Source organism: Zootermopsis nevadensis, unplaced genomic scaffold, assembly GCF_977971745.1.
Source record: "Zootermopsis nevadensis isolate Lab colony 2312 unplaced genomic scaffold, Znev_1.0 Znev_ptg000203l, whole genome shotgun sequence".
Taxonomy (NCBI): Eukaryota; Metazoa; Arthropoda; class Insecta; order Blattodea; family Termopsidae; genus Zootermopsis; species Zootermopsis nevadensis.
In genome coordinates this window covers 31,161-53,370 of record NW_028259334.1, presented here as the reverse complement: position 1 = coordinate 53,370, position 22,210 = coordinate 31,161, and the positions used below count along the sequence as shown (strand labels likewise).

The 22,210-nt window shown below is 37.2% G+C and overlaps 1 protein-coding gene and 1 non-coding gene across 3 annotated transcripts; both read right to left on the bottom strand.

The window, feature by feature from the left end:
- Positions 1-918: 918 nt before the first annotated feature.
- On the bottom strand, positions 919-13,811 carry LOC147870754 (protein Loquacious-like). 2 transcript variants are annotated; one of them, XR_015533197.1, is made up of 3 exons: positions 13,703-13,788; positions 3,534-13,564; positions 919-933 (listed from the first exon to the last, which is right to left on the bottom strand). XR_015533197.1 is itself a non-coding variant. In XM_087342017.1 (2 exons), the coding sequence occupies exons 1-2, from the start codon at positions 13,795-13,797 to the stop codon at positions 13,390-13,392; spliced, it is 270 nt and encodes an 89-aa protein (XP_087198143.1). In that variant the 5' UTR covers positions 13,798-13,811; the 3' UTR covers positions 6,633-13,389. The 2 variants fall into 2 exon arrangements, 1 of the variants encoding a protein (XP_087198143.1); XM_087342017.1 differs by lacking the exon at positions 919-933 and having other exon boundaries at positions 6,633-13,564; positions 13,703-13,811.
- LOC147870755 (U5 spliceosomal RNA) lies at positions 1,122-1,235 on the bottom strand. The gene has a single exon (XR_015533200.1). It is a non-coding gene; the product is annotated as a U5 spliceosomal RNA (small nuclear RNA).
- Positions 13,812-22,210: the final 8,399 nt, after the last annotated feature.

Sequence of the window (22,210 nt, the reverse complement as noted above, 5' to 3'; positions counted from 1 at the left end):
TACAGGTTCCCTGTGCTGAAAGAAATATTCTCTGTACATCAGAGAGAAGTAATGATGAGCACTTACTCTTCGGAAGCAACTAAGATCCTGTCCAAAACTGATCTAGCAGCTGCTTCTGTTGCTTCCTCCGATGACCCTCCATACCCCACACCTGTGAACATACAGCATCTATAAAGAAAAATCAAGCAGTTTTCATTTAGGATTTAAGATGAGCAATGGAATTTGTAACAGTGAATTGATAAGGACGCGGTAACGTTTGAGATTAATATTACGTTAGATCCCATAACTGCAGAGTAGTCATTTTTGTCTGACATTCTCAATACAACAAAGTTAAGAAATCAATCAGTAATCCAAATGTAAGAATGAAACAGTAAGGTTCATATAAATATTAAAAATAATTTCAAAATTTTCTAGGGAAATTATAGATTACTATGACGACACAAAATCATCACCTATTGGTATTCCTAACCACATCATAGCATACACATTCACAAACATACCACTCTTCGTATACCCAGTGCTATGACTCAACTAACCAGTTTCCTCAAGCTTCAAATATTCTTCTTCTTCTTCTTGTTTGGTAACAATACACGAACAGGTGTATGAGCCTTGCTCAGCGAGTCCTCCTTTATAAGAAGGAGACGGCCAATTTCGAGAGAGACACAAAGTATCTAGTGATATAATTGGGGTCGAGCGGGATGTCAGAATTCCTAGCAAACAAAAGGACAGACGGTTATCAGGTCAAGACTTCAGATACACCTGGTGGTTTACTTTCATACTTTTACAGGTTCCCTGTGCTGAAAGAAATATTCTCTGTACATCAGAGAGAAGTAATGATGAGCACTTACTCTTCGGAAGCAACTAAGATCCTGTCCAAAACTGATCTAGCAGCTGCTTCTTTTGCTTCCTCCGATGACACTCCATACCCCACACCTGTGAACATACAGCATGTAGAAAGAACATACAAGAAGTTTTCATCTAGGATTTAAGATGAGCAATGGAATTTGTAACAGTGAATTGATAAGTACAGGGTAGTGTTTGAGATTAATATTACGTTAGATCTCATAACTGCAGAGTAGACATTTTTGTTCTGACATTCTCAATACAACAAAGTTAAAAAAATCAACCAGTAATTCAAATGTAAGAATGAAACAGTATGAATCATATGTTCCCCTCAACAGAAAACTTTAGTAAAAGGCAAAAGATTTATGCCTATTGTAGGGAAACTAGAGTTTTTAAATAAGCTAAATAATGTAGAAAAAAAATTAGATAAAACCCCACGCGCTGGGGAAACGTGTAATTATTTACGTTGAAACAAATACGAATTACATGAGTATGAATTACAGAATAATAGCCAAACTGATTTCAAGAAAATGTCTTTCATATTTTATACAATAATAACGAAGACATCACAGTTAAACAACTTTTCTTTTACAACCATAACCAAAAAAGTTAAGAGATTTCAAGAATTTCCCTTTCCCACCTGTTGAATTGATTATCAGGGCTAATGAAGGGTAGAAGATGCATAGATAATAAAAAAAGAGAGTTAATCCAAACTATTTTGTTTGGTGCATTCACAGAACTTCACAAACTGCTTAACGTTTCTTACACAACAGACCTTTTTTACGAAACAGTTTGTAATGCTCACTTGTTCTGAAATCTCTTTAGACTCTCCCTCATGACAGCATGAACTTCACTGTCATTTGTCTCACGGCAGCTCTTACAATGTCCGTCTGTCATGTGCCGGAAGTCCACTTCACAAGCACCACTCTGAAGCCATTTTTCAGTTCACTGTCAATCTTTTCAAAACTTCTCATAGCACACACCATGACATGAACTTCTGATTTCCTGATTTCTTACTAGCTCTGGAGAAAGTTTACCCCATAATCAAACCAGTGTTACTGGACTCCCAGAAAACTATGCCCAAAATACGCCATCAGTAGGTCAGCCTGGTATATGGTGTTCTTTCAAGGATGGAATCACTCAATCCCTATCACATACTTTTATTATAAATTCTGTTGCCCATTTTCTGTTCTCAAATTTCCTAAGTACACGAAGCCTTTGTTTTACTGTCAGTAGAATTTTATTATGATTTTCATCCACCTTCTTTAGAACCCCCACCCCCACCCCACAAGTAAGTTGAAGGCCTATTTCACCTGTGCTTATTTAAAAAATTAGTAATGCATGAATATTCCAAACACTCATAATCAGGAGCTTACTGAACAAGTAAGAACCCATAAATTTCTCTTTCATGACATTATGCAATCATAATGTACAAAGTCAACAGATTTCTAGTACTTTCCTTTTGCAACCATGACAGGCCCAATATAGACAAGTTGGTGGGGAGTGGAAATATTCTACTTGAGTGTGCGCTTTGGAATACAGACAAATCACATATTGGATTAACTGACAATTCATCCTTAAATAGGAATGATCATACCAGACACGGATTACAACTTAATTCAGAAGGCAAGTAGAAGCTTGTGCAACTCACTGCTAATTAGATTAGGTGCAAACTGGATACCTGTAATCACTGATGTAAGATCTAACCCTTCTTTTAGGCTTAAGCCCAAATCTGTCACCAAATACCTGAAAGATGTCTACATCAATGCTAATAAACCAGTTCTAAATTCAGAATACAATCAAGATAACAATTCTGTGGTGCACCATCATAACATAAGAGGACTTTCAAACAAAACTGATCAACTATCAGTGTCCATTAATAATAAACACACACCCTAATCTGTGTTTAACCCAACACCAGAGGTAAAACTTGAAAATGTTACTTTTGGAAGTACTTACTCTAGATGAAATATGGTAAAAGAAGGTGCAAGTATTATTGCCAAAAAGAACCTAAAATTTAATTAGATAAATGTATTGTGTCACTAAAATAACAAGAAATAGACGCTGCATTGTGCAATTGGAATCTAAACATTCCAACATATATGTCCTAGCTATATATAGAGCCCCCACTGGCAATGCTGACTTTCCTAAACAAGTTACAAAGCATTATAAATTATCTTTATAAACCTACAGCACAACATCGTCAACTGTGGTCCCATTATCATCAATACAAATTATCTTATTGAAATTTACAATAAAAATGTGTAAAATGCTCGAGTAGCATCTTCCAATGTCATGGCAACAGTTAATTTCCCCATAAGAATCCAAAATTACTCCATCTGATCACGATGTATGACTTCTAGTAATATTAATAATAAAAAATCGATCTCCAGTTATCATAAGTACAGAATACCAATCAGACTCACAAATGAAGACACTATTAAAGAATGTATCTCTCATCGAATGAAAATTGGGAATGAGTATTAAACAGCCTTGATGTAGATTCAAAATTTAACACATTAATAAATAATCTCTTAAAAATGTATAAGCAAGTTTCACCACCAAAACAGTGATAAAATATCTGAAAAGAATGATTGGATCACAAAGATAAAAAAAGATTAACTAATTTGTCAATAGTGGAACAACCAAATAATGAAAATTCACTGCACGAAATATTTTAAAATACTTACTTCCTCGAGGTCTAAATCAGATTAAATGTGAGAATCAGACTAAACAACCTAGAGCAACCCAACAAAATAAAAGCAGTCTGGAAAACATGAAAAAATTAAATCATGGAAATATTCTACAGAAATATTGACCTCATTAATAAAGATAAATGATAATGTAATAAAAAATATTAAGCTCTTAGCAAATTATTTCAATATTTCTTAACAAATACAGAATAGATTAATAATCACGTTGCAAAAAAGAAGCAGAAGACGAACAAAATATGTTAGTTAAACAATCCCAAACACACGAAGTAGAATGATGGCGCCTTCGTCGTCGCGACCAGAGATGACATTATCAGAAACGCAGAGAGAACCACTATTCTCGTCAGCACTTCAAACACATGTGCAATATTTTTTGTTCTTCCTTTGTGTTCAAGTTGATTTTATTTTTCAAATTGTCTCCCTTTCTCTGTTGTTAAACATCAACTTTTCTCATGTTATACTGTTTAGGCTATCTCCATTCATCCTGTCTTGATTTTGCTACAACTGAAAACTATCCCCCTGCTATTAATGTTAATTTTCAGAATTCTTCATCAAAACATAGTTTATGCTGATTCAATTTGTAACTACATACATTCTCTTTGGTAGAGAATGTTAGGTTCACTATAACACTTTTTCAAATATTTCTGAAGTTGTAAAGTTGTTTCCTGGTCTTTAATATTCACACTGTGTACTTTCTTCGCATTAAATCTCTCCCTATTAAGCTTTTATGCTACTCACTGGTTTTGTAACAGTCACTCCCCAACTGTTGTAACCACTGGATATTGATCGTTATCTCAGTAAATTTCTATGAAAGCTTTTATATCAAGTATAATTGAATGCTGTCTTTTGTCCAACAAGATGTGATGGATATGACTGTCTCTCTTCCTATCGGGAAACACCAAAATGTATTTATACATGTCTCAAAGTGGAACATCATATGCCTCACAGTCAGACTTTCCAATTTGGAAAATGTGTTATCTAATCACCCTAAACCTCTAAATTAGCACACTAAAATGAAGTGAAATTTTATTTATTTTCCTAATTCTTCTGTTTAGGGTAAAACTAAAGGATTTAATATAATTTAATTTATTTTTCACAATATGAAGCAATTAATTACATTTTATATTTTACGTAATTTTAAACACTGTTTTCAAGGCCACTTTCTCTGCTTTGCCATACCAAGGGTTCAAAAAACACTGCAGAATATCCACCATCCCAACAGGAGCCAAACCTTCTGCTGCATTAAAGATTTGTACCTATTCTATCTTCCTACTTATAAACAGGAACATAGTAAATTAGGACTCTACACTCAAATTCCAAAAATAGTGACCATCTTCATTTTCCACCACTTAAACTTCCTCTTTGGCCTTTCCTACCTCTCCTTCTTGTATCTGCCTAGTCTCTGTTCACCAGTCTACGTTTCTCATCCCCCTATCACGCTCAATCAAATTCAATGTTCACACAAATTCATACCCTGGACATATCAGGACAACCGTGAATGTTAGTATCATGTTCCCACTACCATTTGAGTCCCCAAAGTAACCACTTTCTAGATCGTTGCTAAAACACACACACAATTCCATTCAAATACTTATTATCACCATACAAGGTATCCATACAGCCTACAAACCACCTAATTCAGAAGCTGGCAAAGGAACTGCAACCAACGCTAAACATATAAATGACATACAGTTTATATGCTAAATAACCTATGAATATATCAGCACCAGAAAAACAAAAATCGTTTTCCCTTAACACACAACAGGCTATAAACTCTACATATTCAGCTCTCACAAAGCTACCTGCAAGAAGTGGGGTTCCTTCAATGTTATTGAAGAGATATATTACTGACCGCTGTCTAACAACTGACAATCTTGAAATATAGATAAGACATGAACTGCTCCGAAATCCGTAACACTTGATAACTATAAACAGAAGCAAAAGGGATACAACACTGTACCTCAGACACTTCAATATTCCTGTGACAATCTGACTTCAATGGTCTTATGCCTCGGCCCAGAATTGGAGTCCAGCTAGCAGCCTCAAGTATTCGCATTTAAATCCCTAGTTCTCATACATTAGAGGTTAACAAACTACTACCTCTGCATCTGCACCTCCACATTTCAAACGCACTAAGTCAAGTATGGCTCACATTCCCACAGAACATTCAACCCACTGCACCTCAAACTGAGGTCTCCCCATCTTGGGTTTGTGTGTGATATGTCACTACAGCTACACCAGGCATTGCCAAACATTTCAGCTCACGGGGTCCTCTTCAATGTTTTATGAGATTCCACACAGCAGCTCTCAAATCTCACAGTTTTAATATAAAATTATGTTTCAAATAACATGTCCGACAGCTACTTGTGTACTGCTGTTTAAATGAAATTCACATTTCATTAACATGTGGGAATATACAAGAATAACAAACAAACACCAAGTTTAAGCTTCGGAATTAGTAAAAATAGATGGTTATAATCTTTCATGCTCTTGTGATTGCCCCTAAAACTATTTTACCTCTTTCTAATGTGACCTATCGCAGACACTGACCCAGACACACTTGAGCTAAGCCATGACCAGAAGCCATGTTCCCTTGTGCTACATGCTCTGACCCGACCAATGAGACTTGTTAGCCAGGACAAACAGTAGCCACGTAGATGACACTAAACTGGGTCAAAAATAACAAAATTTAACATCTTCCCTCTTTTTATAAGTCTGCTTCCTCCTCCGAAACCCCAACAATTCCTGATGCATTTCTTGTCGCTTACACCCAAGCTAAAAGATCATCCAGCCTTCATTCGCATTAGAACCACTGAGTTTCAAACTGTTACTTCCTCATATTCATAATCACTCTCACATAAAATATTCAATTACACGACTTAATGGATTCAGGATTGTTAAATGCTCTTTCCTAGATCCTGCTGAAACTCTTATGCTCATTTAAGGTACAATATTATGCTTTCAAAGTTTTCCTATGCATGCTCTTTATGAACATTGAACTGTCTGCAATGAGTCCACACGTCAGGTTAAGGGAAACAAGCAGGAAACAAAATTAATTCAAAATAGACAACGACAATCTCAATCTGACTACTCTCTCCTTTTTATAACATTCAAGACAAAAATCTGACACCAACACGACAAGTGGGCATTAAACAACTGTTTCTGTGTGTGTGTTTACATTCATAGTTACTCAACCTGGTTCACACTCTCACAACCATTTCAGTAACATCCCCTCTTCTTCAAACTACTTGTTAATATGATCTTTGCCATCAGCTTTACATAACCTGTCTGTCCATTAAACAGTACAACTGCTTTATATTGCTAAATTATGAACATTATTGCTAACAAAAATTGTAAAACTGCACACGCATAGCTGCAAAGACATATAACTTTAAACAGAGTAATTCTTTGACAGATCCATAAGAAAATTCTACACTTGCCCTAAAAAAAGGGGAAACCTGGGATTCCACATGGACAACAAAGTATTCCTTACAACAAACAGTACAAACATCATCAATACTGGAAATTACATTTTAACTTTAAACGAAACAGTTTCTGACATGCCTTTAACCACTTTTACAATTTATATATATATATATTCAGAGATTATCAACAGTTTCTCAACACAAAGAAATAGCAAGCTTTGTTCTACAAAGACTTCTGACAGAACAGTGTATGTAATTTCTAATGCTGTGTGAAACCAAGAGATGAATTGTGTAACTATCACTGCACAAGGTATGTGATGTAGATTGGTTTATTTGTAAAGACAATCCCCAATAACTATTTGTCCCAGTGTGAGTACTTTCACCTTTCTTCAAGCATGTCTACCTTGAGGGTTTGTGACTTACAAAAGAAATGGCAATTTCACAAAGAGGCAAGCTTGGCCAATGTAAAATATTGCAATGTCATGCATTTCATGCAGGAGAATTGAAAAACAATTACCAGTAAAGGCGTGTAGAGGCACGCAGTGTTTCAAGTGACACAAGATAAGCAATGATACTTGTATTTTACCAGTCCTCAGACATCCTCCATCCATACTTCTGAAATTCAAGCAGAGTAATATGATCTTCTCAAAAACATTTAGCTGCTATACAGAGTAAAAACAGTATGCAATATTTTATCACAGCCAGTTATTTTAAATCCACGATCACATTCTTTCAAGGCCACTTGCCAAAACTGGGAAAAACTTCCCCAAATCCCTGTAAGACACCTCGATAATGAACTGTGGTTCAATAATGTGCTTGTGCCATTCATCATAGTCAGATGCCATAACAGAGAAGTTACTGGATATTTTATCCACACTAAACTTGATTATTCTTTAATGCATCCTTCTTTGAACACAAGGTATAGCAAATGAGGTTTACAGTAATACACCTTTACTCTAAGTATCTTAAAGCCAGTAATCACTAGGGGTTATAAGGACTAAATTAAAATTACAAATAGGTTGTAAATGCACAATAAGGGTGAAAGATACAGGCACTGTCAATTGAACATTCATGAATCCTTTCAAATCTGAACAACTTTTCAGTTACGCACAAGTCACATGTTGATATTTTAATGCCCAATTGTCTCTAAAAGCAAATATATCCTTATTTGCTCATTCATATCATATAGTGAATTATCACTAGTCTTTAACTATGCTTTTTCATTTTATTATACAATAAGTGTATAGTGAAAAGACACAATCACAACTCGTTTAATCAATACCTACTCATGAACATATAACGAACAATTCATGTCAATAAGGCAAACAGAACAGCAAAGCAATAACTCTGATCTGCCATTAAAAAAACTAACATAAATATAGGTATCCAAGAGCATGGCCCTATGGAAACTATGAAAACTATTCAGTATTGTTTTTGACATACAGGACTGCATATAAATACAAGAATAGCAAATTCCTATATAAATCTTGTGTATTATCATCAGGCATTCAACATCACGACAGTGACTGCAGATGCCTGCACTGTCCTCTTCTTCTGTGTCAAGCAAACGAGATCAAACTTTTAATTACTAAGAAAACTTTGTCTCTGGCACGCAACCTGATATATACTTAAAAGAACTCGACTCTATGATATTCAAACTGCAACATTCACTTCTACTCAACAGACGTCCATCCACATGGTTTCACCCATACATAAGAGATTCTTCACATACAAAAATCAATTCTCCATGAAATTTGTAAATACGGGTTCCAAAACTTTTAATGGTCACATTTCATGTACACTGTATAAGCATGTATGCACTTATTAGGTGTACATATATAAAGACATATATGCATGTATACATAAATGCAAAATGCTGCTCCATCAGTTTTCATTCATGGAAGACACATATACATATCAATTGCATGTAATACATGAAAATAGTAATATTACTAAATATCTCATATAATTTTGTAATTATATATATTTGCTTTAAACACATTAACTGGCTAGTTACTGTTGAAAACAATGTACATATGAAATAAGTTCCCTCTTTCAGTAATGCTTTGCTTTCTTAGCAAACATAATTTTATAATAATAATATATATATATATACATATAAACTATTTGAAAATGTGACTTCCTATATCACCATTCTTGAAAATCAAACATAATCACATAACTTGTAACATAACATAGTCAAAAGTATGATAATGATAAACTTTTAAAAACTGAACATCAGTCAGAAATGACTTGAAGCTTTCACAGTGACTAAATGTGATAAAATCTTCTCAGGCAACCAGCAGCATCAATCTGGAGCAAAGTCCAGCATTTCAGAAACCTACAGGGAATGATGCGACATGTCGCTGCTGTTTCTTGTTAAATACATAATCAATGCAGCCAGACCAATGAATGCATCTGGATCTTTGTGTCAGAAAGACCTGATCAGTATCGTCTAAAATCCACAAATCAGTCAAAAGTACCGCATCGTCTATTTTGTAGGATTATTTCACAGATCATGCAATTTCCAAACTTCTGCACGTAAAATATACAACGCCTCATCAAAATCAGCGTGAATACGAGCGCTTGAAGCATTTCAGTCAGTAATCACTTGTTTCACAGAAACGAGGCTACTAAACAAATGCTGACTCCATACTGTGCTATGGGCTCAAGAAGCCCTCCCTATTGTCATCAGCTAATTTGCAGATGCCTCAACAGCTGTCAAACACGTAAGATCATGCCATATCCATATCCACAAGACAGTCACTGTCAAGTTCATTACTTTTAGCTGGAACTTCTCTAGTTTTTTGTTAAACATTCCAAACATCCTGTTCATTTCACCTTATCAATTTGCTATTATTGCAATGTACGAGGTGCGATCAGAAAGTTTACAGACTGCGCCTATAAAAACCTGTACACTTATCTCAGGTATTAAATTCATCCATCACCCTCGGAGTAGTTCCCAGCGCCGCTGCCAAGCCTGGAAGCATCCCTGGAAATCTTTCTTTGTCAGCCTGTCAAGCACCATCTGCGATTCTGCCTGAATCTCTTCTATCGTCTCAAATCTCCTTCCCTTTAGCTGAATTTTCATCTTTGGCAAGAGGAAGAAGTCACACGGCGAATAAGGAGGGTGCGGGATGACAGCCATGGTGTTTGAGGCCAAAAACTGCCGAACTTTGAGGGCGGTGTGTGCTGGCGCGTTGTCATGATGCGTCGCATGTGGAGTTCTTCCTTTAGAATCAGCTGACAGGTCCCATAGCCTATCCCAACAATGTCGCACAAGTCGTTGATGGTACGACGTCGATCTTTCATTTTCGGGCGTTGTGCTCGAAGATGGTCGTCCAGAATGCTCGTCATCATCGACAGAGGTTCGGCCATTTTTAAAACGTGAATGCCACACAAAAGTTTGCGGACTCCCCAAATGCTTGCTTTAGAATTTCATAGGTTTCCGTAGCCGTTTTGGCGAGTCTTTGGCAAAATGTGATGCACACGCCATTCCGAAATTGCAGGAGGGTCGGTGTAATGCACTACCAAAACGCCCGTAACTAAGAAACAAATGCTAATTCGATGATGCCGGCTGGCACACTGATTCACTATGATTGTAGGCCGCACCCCCTAGCGGCAGAAGCTCGTACTACATCCGGTTCGCCCTCTATTGACACAGTCTGGAAACTTTCTGATCGCACCTCGTAATCTGCAAACCGGATACTGTGCACCTGTTTTCCATTAATTTTTCTTGGAATAAACAGTGATAATTTCCCTCAAATGCACAGCTAACTGATATTCGTAACAGACACACGTTAAATTGCCTTTGAGGTATAAACTGCATTTTAAGTATTATTTACTGCTTACTTAAACCTCACAACAATAATGAATGACAATCTTATTATTAAGAAACAGATAAAACATAAACTGCAAGATTTGAGATTCTCAAATTGGCGAGTATGAAGATGGCTGTCATCCAGGTTGTAGTGCCGTGCTGGTAAACTTTCACCAGAATACACGACGCTACAATGCTGAAGACAGCCATTTTTAATGCTAAAATCCATTCAGAGACACTGGTAAACATCGCACACATTTTAGTGAACAAGGCTTGCAGGCATAACCTTGAAAACATAAAGAAGAAATGTTAAGCTTATTTCAGCAAGCTGATGACAGGATTATAGGAAGAGATGATTCACAGATTTCTTAGTGGCACTCACCTAAAGTTATTATTGGTGTTTTCCCAGAACTGATAATTGTACCATTTGTGTGTTCATTTTTGTGCCTGTGCGTAACAGACATTTTCAAGCATATACAGTGAAACCTCGATGCATCGTTTCGGCGGGGGTGGGAAATAAAAACGATGAATACGGGAAAGCATTAAAAATTTAAAAAAAGCAATGTTTCTCTTTCAAAGTTACTTCTTTTTACCAAAAAAGTCTTTAATGGACAAATGGTTTGTCGAAACTTTACGTTTTAAGCCAAACAGAGACCTTTCCACATTCAAAATGTTTTCCTCGTCACGTTCAATAATATTATGCGCATAAAAGAAAGACTAAATCAAGCGTATGTAAACGCTCGTGCAATTTGCTGGATACTGCACGACTTTCACATTTCGTAGAAATGTCGTGTCCTTCGGATGAGCGGCACAATTATCTACAAACAGCAAAATCTTTCTGCCTTGTGTGCCCATGGAGGCATCCAGAGAACTTAAGAACGCCGTAAAGATGTCTGTGGTCATCCAAGCCTTTTTGTTGGCGTGATATTTCACCGGACGTTTTTTCATGTTTTTGAAACAACGCGGTTTTAGTGATTTTCCAACTACAATCGGAACCCGTTTGTCACTACCGTCACTGTTAACACACAGAAGAACAGTAATTCGGTGTTTTGCACGTTTTCCCCCGTGGCAAGATTCACCTTTCAATGCCAGCGTCCTATCCGGGAGGGCGTTGTAGAAAAGTCCTGTCTCATCCGCATTATAAATGTCCCTCCAGCAGACTCTCGAGCCACAGCTCCGTTCTTTCCACATCCACAGCAGCACTTTCGCCGGCTAACTTCTTGTAGACCATACCATGTCGTTCTTTAAATCTACTAATCCAGCCATTCGACGCTGCAAAATTTTCAATATTCAGTCTTGCGGCTATCGTCTTGGCTTTTTCCCGCAAGATGTTGCCATCAACAGGAATTCCTGAGGCCCGCGATTGCTGGTACCAAGTGAAGAGGACACTTTCTAGCTCACTGAAAGTTGATTTCCTTCCGGTTTTCCTTTTTTTGCATGAATTACCGCACTTGTCAGTTTGTTTTCGGATTTATTTCTTCTTTGCAATCATTGAATTTAAAGTAGATGGTGCTAATCCAAGGCGTTTAGCAAAGTCGATTCTTTTTTCAAATGCATTTTTCTCCACTTCTTCTATGATTTTTAATCTTTCTAGAAGAATTCTGACTTGTTTTACTGGGCGAGAGATGGTACAGGAATAATAACAAAATAATTAACAGTAGTAACAGGAATAACAAAATATTTACGGGAACAACTACAAAAGTATAGACTGGAACTATAACAGGAAGAATGGAAGTACTGTTACTGCCGAACACGACGAAACGTAGCCGTAGAAGACACTGAACCACTGGAAACGAGATGAACCAGAAGAATGAAAAGTGTCGCCGGCCTTTCCTTTGTACTTATAATAAAAGCATTTGTGAAGAAATTCACACTGCACATGCCATCTGGCATCGCTGGAACGAAATATGAGTGCACCCTGATTAAACTCATAAAATTTCTGACAATGAGCACCGACATTCACTCCAACTATCACCCCTGCACCGCTGACCACTCATTCCAAAAGAATCTGTGCTGGTTGGGCAACATAACATGTTACCGCTACTGCGTATTCCAAAAACATTGTGCGTCTTTCGGTATTAATTTATCTCAAAACCCAGCATTTTAAATTCTCAGAAACGATCATTGCGGGAAAATTGTGGGCCGGGACTAAGATTTTTAGACGATCGATGCCATAAAACGATAGAAGCGGGAAAATATAACATTATTTTATATGGGATGTATCCGGGACCGAACAAAACAGACGATGCATCCGGGAACAATGGATAGACGTTTCACTGTATGTAGACAAAATGTACCAGAAATTAAATTAAATTTACAGCACATGCAATAAGTGCGCTGCAACGATTATAAACAAAAATGATGAACACAACTTCGGACATCTTGTAGGTACAATTATCTGAATCTTATTATGAACCAATAAACAACTTGTCAATAATAACTTTTGCTGCTTCACTTTTGGCTCCATCTTCAGTAGATCCATACCCCACACCTGAGAACATACAGCATCACCTATTGGCATTTCTAACCTCATCATAGCATACACATTCACAAACATACCACTCTTCGTATACCCAGTGCTATGACTCAACTAACCAGTTTCCTGAAGCTTCAAATATTCTTCTTCTTGTCGCTTGATCACAATACACGTGTAGGTGTATAGGCCTCCCACAGTAACACCTCCTACATAGGAAGGAGCCGGCCAATTCCTGGAGAGACACATTGTCTCCAATGACGTAATGGGGTCGAGTGTGATGTCAGAGTTCCTAGCAAACAAAAGGACAGACGGTTATCAGGTCAAGACTTCAGATACACCTGGTGGTTTACTTTCATACTTTTACAGGTTCCCTGTGCTGAAAGAAATATTCTCTGTACATCAGAGAGAAGTAATGATGAACACTTACTCTTCGGAAGCAACTAAGATCCTGTCCAAAACTGATCTAGCAGCTGCTTCTGTTGCTTCCTCCGATGACCCTCCATACCCCACACCTGTGAACATACAGCATGTAGAAAGAAAATACAAGCAGTTTTCATCTAGGATTTAAGATGAGCAATGGAATTTGTAACAGTGAATTGATAAGGACGCGGTAGCGTTTGAGATTAATATTACGTTAGATCCCAAAACTGCAGAGTAGTCATTTTTGTCTGACATTCTCAATACAACAAAGTTAAAAATCAATCAGTAATCCAAATGTAAGAATGAAACAGTATGGTTCATATAAATATTAAAAATAATTTCAAAATTTTCTAGGGAAATTATAGATTACTATGACGACACAATATCATCACCTATTGGTATTCCTAACCACATCATAGCATACACATTCACAAACATAGCACTCATTGAATACCCAGTGCTATGACTCAACTAACCAGTTTCCTCAAGCTTCAAATATTCTTCTTCTTCTTCTTGCTTGGTAACAATACACGAACAGGTGTATGAGCCTTGCTCAGCGAGTCCTCCTTCATAAGAAGGACACGGCCAATTTCGAGAGAGACACAAAGTATCTAGTGATATAATTGGGGTCAAGCGGGATGTCAGAATTCCTAGCAAACAAAAGGACAGACGGTTATCAGGTCAAGACTTCAGATACACCTGGTGGTTTACTTTCATACTTTTACAGGTTCCCTGTGCTGAAAGAAATATTCTCTGTACATCAGAGTGAAGTAATGATGAACACTTACTCTTCGGAAGCAACTAAGATCCTGTCCGAAACTGATCTAGCAGCTGCTTCTGTTGCTTCCTCCGATGACCCTCCATACCCCACACCTGTGAACATACAGCATGTAGAAAGAAAATACAAGCAGTTTTCATCTAGGATTTAAGATGAGCAATGGAATTTGTAACAGTGAATTGATAAGTATATGGTAGTGTTTGAGATTAATATTACGTTAGATCTCATAACTGCAGAGTAGACATTTTTGTCTGACATTCTCAGTACAACAAAGTTAAAAATCAATCAGTAATCCAAATGTAAGAATGAAACAGTATGGTTCATATAAATATTAAAAATAATTTCAAAATTTTCTAGGGAAATTATAGATTACTATGAAGACACAATATCATCACCTATTGGTATTCCTAACCACATTATAGCATACACATTCACAAACATACCACTCTTCGTATACCCAGTGCAATGACTCAACCAAACAGTTTCCTGAAGCTTCAAATATTCTTCTTCTTCTTCTTCTTGCTTGGTAACAATACACGAACAGGTGTATGAGCCTTGCTCAGCGAGTCCTCCTTCATAAGAAGGAGACGGCCAATTTCGAGAGAGACACAAAGTATCTAGTGATATAATTGGGGTCGAGCGGGATGTCAAAATTCCTAGCAAACAAAAGGACAGACGGTTATCAGATCAAGACTTCAGATACACCTGGTGGTTTACTTTCTTACTTTTACAGGTTCCCTGTGCTGAAAGAAATATTCTCTGTACATCAGAGAGAAGTAATGATGAGCACTTACTCTTCGGAAGCAACTAAGATCCTGTCCAAAACTGATCTAGCAGCTGCTTCTGTTGCTTCCTCCGATGACCCTCCATACCCCACACCTGTGAACATACAGCATCTATAAAGAAAAATCAAGCAGTTTTCATTTAGGATTTAAGATGAGCAATGGAATTTGTAACAGTGAATTGATAAGGACGCGGTAACGTTTGAGATTAATATTACGTTAGATCCCATAACTGCAGAGTAGTCATTTTTGTCTGACATTCTCAATACAACAAAGTTAAGAAATCAATCAGTAATCCAAATGTAAGAATGAAACAGTAAGGTTCATATAAATATTAAAAATAATTTCAAAATTTTCTAGGGAAATTATAGATTACTATGACGACACAAAATCATCACCTATTGGTATTCCTAACCACATCATAGCATACACATTCACAAACATACCACTCTTCGTATACCCAGTGCTATGACTCAACTAACCAGTTTCCTCAAGCTTCAAATATTCTTCTTCTTCTTCTTGTTTGGTAACAATACACGAACAGGTGTATGAGCCTTGCTCAGCGAGTCCTCCTTTATAAGAAGGAGACGGCCAATTTCGAGAGAGACACAAAGTATCTAGTGATATAATTGGGGTCGAGCGGGATGTCAGAATTCCTAGCAAACAAAAGGACAGACGGTTATCAGGTCAAGACTTCAGATACACCTGGTGGTTTACTTTCATACTTTTACAGGTTCCCTGTGCTGAAAGAAATATTCTCTGTACATCAGAGTGAAGAAATGATGAACACTTACTCTTCGGAAGCAACTAAGATCCTGTCCGAAACTGATCTAGCAGCTGCTTCTGTTGCTTCCTCCGATGACCCTCCATACCCCACACCTGTGAACATACAGCATGTAGAAAGAAAATACAAGCAGTTTTCATCTAGGATTTAAGATGAGCAATGGAATTTGTAACAGTGAATTGATAAGTATATGGTAGTGTTTGAGATTAATATTACGTTAGATCTCATAACTGCAGAGTAGACATTTTTGTCTGACATTCTCAGTACAACAAAGTTAAAAATCAATCAGTAATCCAAATGTAAGAATGAAACAGTATGGTTCATATAAATATTAAAAATAATTTCAAAATTTTCTAGGGAAATTATAGATTACTATGACGACACAAAATCATCACCTATTGGTATTCCTAACCACATCATAGCATACACATTCACAAACATACCACTCTTCGTATACCCAGTGCTATGACTCAACTAACCAGTTTCCTCAAGCTTCAAATATTCTTCTTCTTGTCGCTTGATCACAATACACGTGTAGGTGTATAGGCCTCCCACAGCAACACCTCCTACATAGGAAGGAGCCGGCCAATTCCTGGAGAGACACATTGTCTCCAATGACGTAATGGGGTCGAGTGTGATGTCAGAGTTCCTAGCAAACAAAAGGACAGACGGTTATCAGGTCAAGACTTCAGATACACCTGGTGGTTTACTTTCATACTTTTACAGGTTCCCTGTGCTGAAAGAAATATTCTCTGTACATCAGAGAGAAGTAATGATGAACACTTACTCTTCGGAAGCAACTAAGATCCTGTCCAAAACTGATCTAGCAGCTGCTTCTGTTGCTTCCTCCGATGACCCTCCATACCCCACACCTGTGAACATACAGCATGTAGAAAGAAAATACAAGCAGTTTTCATCTAGGATTTAAGATGAGCAATGGAATTTGTAACAGTGAATTGATAAGGACGCGGTAGCGTTTGAGATTAATATTACGTTAGATCCCAAAACTGCAGAGTAGTCATTTTTGTCTGACATTCTCAATACAACAAAGTTAAAAATCAATCAGTAATCCAAATGTAAGAATGAAACAGTATGGTTCATATAAATATTAAAAATAATTTCAAAATTTTCTAGGGAAATTATAGATTACTATGACGACACAATATCATCACCTATTGGTATTCCTAACCACATCATAGCATACACATTCACAAACATAGCACTCATTGAATACCCAGTGCTATGACTCAACTAACCAGTTTCCTCAAGCTTCAAATATTCTTCTTCTTCTTCTTGCTTGGTAACAATACACGAACAGGTGTATGAGCCTTGCTCAGCGAGTCCTCCTTCATAAGAAGGACACGGCCAATTTCGAGAGAGACACAAAGTATCTAGTGATATAATTGGGGTCAAGCGGGATGTCAGAATTCCTAGCAAACAAAAGGACAGACGGTTATCAGGTCAAGACTTCAGATACACCTGGTGGTTTACTTTCATACTTTTACAGGTTCCCTGTGCTGAAAGAAATATTCTCTGTACATCAGAGTGAAGTAATGATGAACACTTACTCTTCGGAAGCAACTAAGATCCTGTCCGAAACTGATCTAGCAGCTGCTTCTGTTGCTTCCTCCGATGACCCTCCATACCCCACACCTGTGAACATACAGCATGTAGAAAGAAAATACAAGCAGTTTTCATCTAGGATTTAAGATGAGCAATGGAATTTGTAACAGTGAATTGATAAGTATATGGTAGTGTTTGAGATTAATATTACGTTAGATCTCATAACTGCAGAGTAGACATTTTTGTCTGACATTCTCAGTACAACAAAGTTAAAAATCAATCAGTAATCCAAATGTAAGAATGAAACAGTATGGTTCATATAAATATTAAAAATAATTTCAAAATTTTCTAGGGAAATTATAGATTACTATGAAGACACAATATCATCACCTATTGGTATTCCTAACCACATTATAGCATACACATTCACAAACATACCACTCTTCGTATACCCAGTGCAATGACTCAACCAAACAGTTTCCTGAAGCTTCAAATATTCTTCTTCTTCTTCTTCTTGCTTGGTAACAATACACGAACAGGTGTATGAGCCTTGCTCAGCGAGTCCTCCTTCATAAGAAGGAGACGGCCAATTTCGAGAGAGACACAAAGTATCTAGTGATATAATTGGGGTCGAGCGGGATGTCAAAATTCCTAGCAAACAAAAGGACAGACGGTTATCAGATCAAGACTTCAGATACACCTGGTGGTTTACTTTCTTACTTTTACAGGTTCCCTGTGCTGAAAGAAATATTCTCTGTACATCAGAGAGAAGTAATGATGAGCACTTACTCTTCGGAAGCAACTAAGATCCTGTCCAAAACTGATCTAGCAGCTGCTTCTGTTGCTTCCTCCGATGACCCTCCATACCCCACACCTGTGAACATACAGCATCTATAAAGAAAAATCAAGCAGTTTTCATTTAGGATTTAAGATGAGCAATGGAATTTGTAACAGTGAATTGATAAGGACGCGGTAACGTTTGAGATTAATATTACGTTAGATCCCATAACTGCAGAGTAGTCATTTTTGTCTGACATTCTCAATACAACAAAGTTAAGAAATCAATCAGTAATCCAAATGTAAGAATGAAACAGTAAGGTTCATATAAATATTAAAAATAATTTCAAAATTTTCTAGGGAAATTATAGATTACTATGACGACACAAAATCATCACCTATTGGTATTCCTAACCACATCATAGCATACACATTCACAAACATACCACTCTTCGTATACCCAGTGCTATGACTCAACTAACCAGTTTCCTGAAGCTTCAAATATTCTTCTTCTTGTCGCTTGATCACAATACACGTGTAGGTGTATAGGCCTCCCACAGCAACACCTCCTACATAGGAAGGAGCCGGCCAATTCCTGGAGAGACACATTGTCTCCAATGACGTAATGGGGTCGAGTGTGATGTCAGAGTTCCTAGCAAACAAAAGGACAGACGGTTATCAGGTCAAGACTTCAGATACACCTGGTGGTTTACTTTCATACTTTTACAGGTTCCCTGTGCTGAAAGAAATATTCTCTGTACATCAGAGAGAAGTAATGATGAACACTTACTCTTCGGAAGCAACTAAGATCCTGTCCAAAACTGATCTAGCAGCTGCTTCTGTTGCTTCCTCCGATGACCCTCCATACCCCACACCTGTGAACATACAGCATGTAGAAAGAAAATACAAGCAGTTTTCATCTAGGATTTAAGATGAGCAATGGAATTTGTAACAGTGAATTGATAAGGACGCGGTAGCGTTTGAGATTAATATTACGTTAGATCCCAAAACTGCAGAGTAGTCATTTTTGTCTGACATTCTCAATACAACAAAGTTAGAAATCAATCAGTAATCCAAATGTAAGAATGAAACAGTATGGTTCATATAAATATTAAAAATAATTTCAAAATTTTCTAGGGAAATTATAGATTACTATGACGACACAATATCATCACCTATTGGTATTCCTAACCACATCATAGCATACACATTCACAAACATAGCACTCATTGAATACCCAGTGCTATGACTCAACTAACCAGTTTCCTCAAGCTTCAAATACTCTTCTTCTTCTTCTTGCTTGGTAACAATACACGAACAGGTGTATGAGCCTTGCTCAGCGAGTCCTCCTTCATAAGAAGGACACGGCCAATTTCGAGAGAGACACAAAGTATCTAGTGATATAATTGGGGTCAAGCGGGATGTCAGAATTCCTAGCAAACAAAAGGACAGACGGTTATCAGGTCAAGACTTCAGATACACCTGGTGGTTTACTTTCATACTTTTACAGGTTCCCTGTGCTGAAAGAAATATTCTCTGTACATCAGAGTGAAGTAATGATGAACACTTACTCTTCGGAAGCAACTAAGATCCTGTCCGAAACTGATCTAGCAGCTGCTTCTGTTGCTTCCTCCGATGACCCTCCATACCCCACACCTGTGAACATACAGCATGTAGAAAGAAAATACAAGCAGTTTTCATCTAGGATTTAAGATGAGCAATGGAATTTGTAACAGTGAATTGATAAGTATATGGTAGTGTTTGAGATTAATATTACGTTAGATCTCATAACTGCAGAGTAGACATTTTTGTCTGACATTCTCAGTACAACAAAGTTAAAAATCAATCAGTAATCCAAATGTAAGAATGAAACAGTATGGTTCATATAAATATTAAAAATAATTTCAAAATTTTCTAGGGAAATTATAGATTACTATGAAGACACAATATCATCACCTATTGGTATTCCTAACCACATTATAGCATACACATTCACAAACATACCACTCTTCGTATACCCAGTGCAATGACTCAACCAAACAGTTTCCTGAAGCTTCAAATATTCTTCTTCTTCTTCTTCTTGCTTGGTAACAATACACGAACAGGTGTATGAGCCTTGCTCAGCGAGTCCTCCTTCATAAGAAGGAGACGGCCAATTTCGAGAGAGACACAAAGTATCTAGTGATATAATTGGGGTCGAGCGGGATGTCAAAATTCCTAGCAAACAAAAGGACAGACGGTTATCAGATCAAGACTTCAGATACACCTGGTGGTTTACTTTCTTACTTTTACAGGTTCCCTGTGCTGAAAGAAATATTCTCTGTACATCAGAGAGAAGTAATGATGAGCACTTACTCTTCGGAAGCAACTAAGATCCTGTCCAAAACTGATCTAGCAGCTGCTTCTGTTGCTTCCTCCGATGACCCTCCATACCCCACACCTGTGAACATACAGCATCTATAAAGAAAAATCAAGCAGTTTTCATTTAGGATTTAAGATGAGCAATGGAATTTGTAACAGTGAATTGATAAGGACGCGGTAACGTTTGAGATTAATATTACGTTAGATCCCATAACTGCAGAGTAGTCATTTTTGTCTGACATTCTCAATACAACAAAGTTAAGAAATCAATCAGTAATCCAAATGTAAGAATGAAACAGTAAGGTTCATATAAATATTAAAAATAATTTCAAAATTTTCTAGGGAAATTATAGATTACTATGACGACACAAAATCATCACCTATTGGTATTCCTAACCACATCATAGCATACACATTCACAAACATACCACTCTTCGTATACCCAGTGCTATGACTCAACTAACCAGTTTCCTCAAGCTTCAAATATTCTTCTTCTTCTTCTTGTTTGGTAACAATACACGAACAGGTGTATGAGCCTTGCTCAGCGAGTCCTCCTTCATAAGAAGGAGACAGCCAATTTCGAGAGAGACACAAAGTATCTAGTGATATAATTGGGGTCGAGCGGGATGTCAAAATTCCTAGCAAACAAAAGGACAGACGGTTATCAGATCAAGACTTCAGATACACCTGGTGGTTTACTTTCTTACTTTTACAGGTTCCCTGTGCTGAAAGAAATATTCTCTGTACATCAGAGAGAAGTAATGATGAGCACTTACTCTTCGGAAGCAACTAAGATCCTGTCCAAAACTGATCTAGCAGCTGCTTCTGTTGCTTCCTCCGATGACCCTCCATACCCCACACCTGTGAACATACAGCATCTATAAAGAAAAATCAAGCAGTTTTCATTTAGGATTTAAGATGAGCAATGGAATTTGTAACAGTGAATTGATAAGGACGCGGTAACGTTTGAGATTAATATTACGTTAGATCCCATAACTGCAGAGTAGTCATTTTTGTCTGACATTCTCAATACAACAAAGTTAAGAAATCAATCAGTAATCCAAATGTAAGAATGAAACAGTAAGGTTCATATAAATATTAAAAATAATTTCAAAATTTTCTAGGGAAATTATAGATTACTATGACGACACAAAATCATCACCTATTGGTATTCCTAACCACATCATAGCATACACATTCACAAACATACCACTCTTCGTATACCCAGTGCTATGACTCAACTAACCAGTTTCCTCAAGCTTCAAATATTCTTCTTCTTGTCGCTTGATCACAATACACGTGTAGGTGTATAGGCCTCCCACAGCAACACCTCCTACATAGGAAGGAGCCGGCCAATTCCTGGAGAGACACATTGTCTCCAATGACGTAATGGGGTCGAGTGTGATGTCAGAGTTCCTAGCAAACAAAAGGACAGACGGTTATCAGGTCAAGACTTCAGATACACCTGGT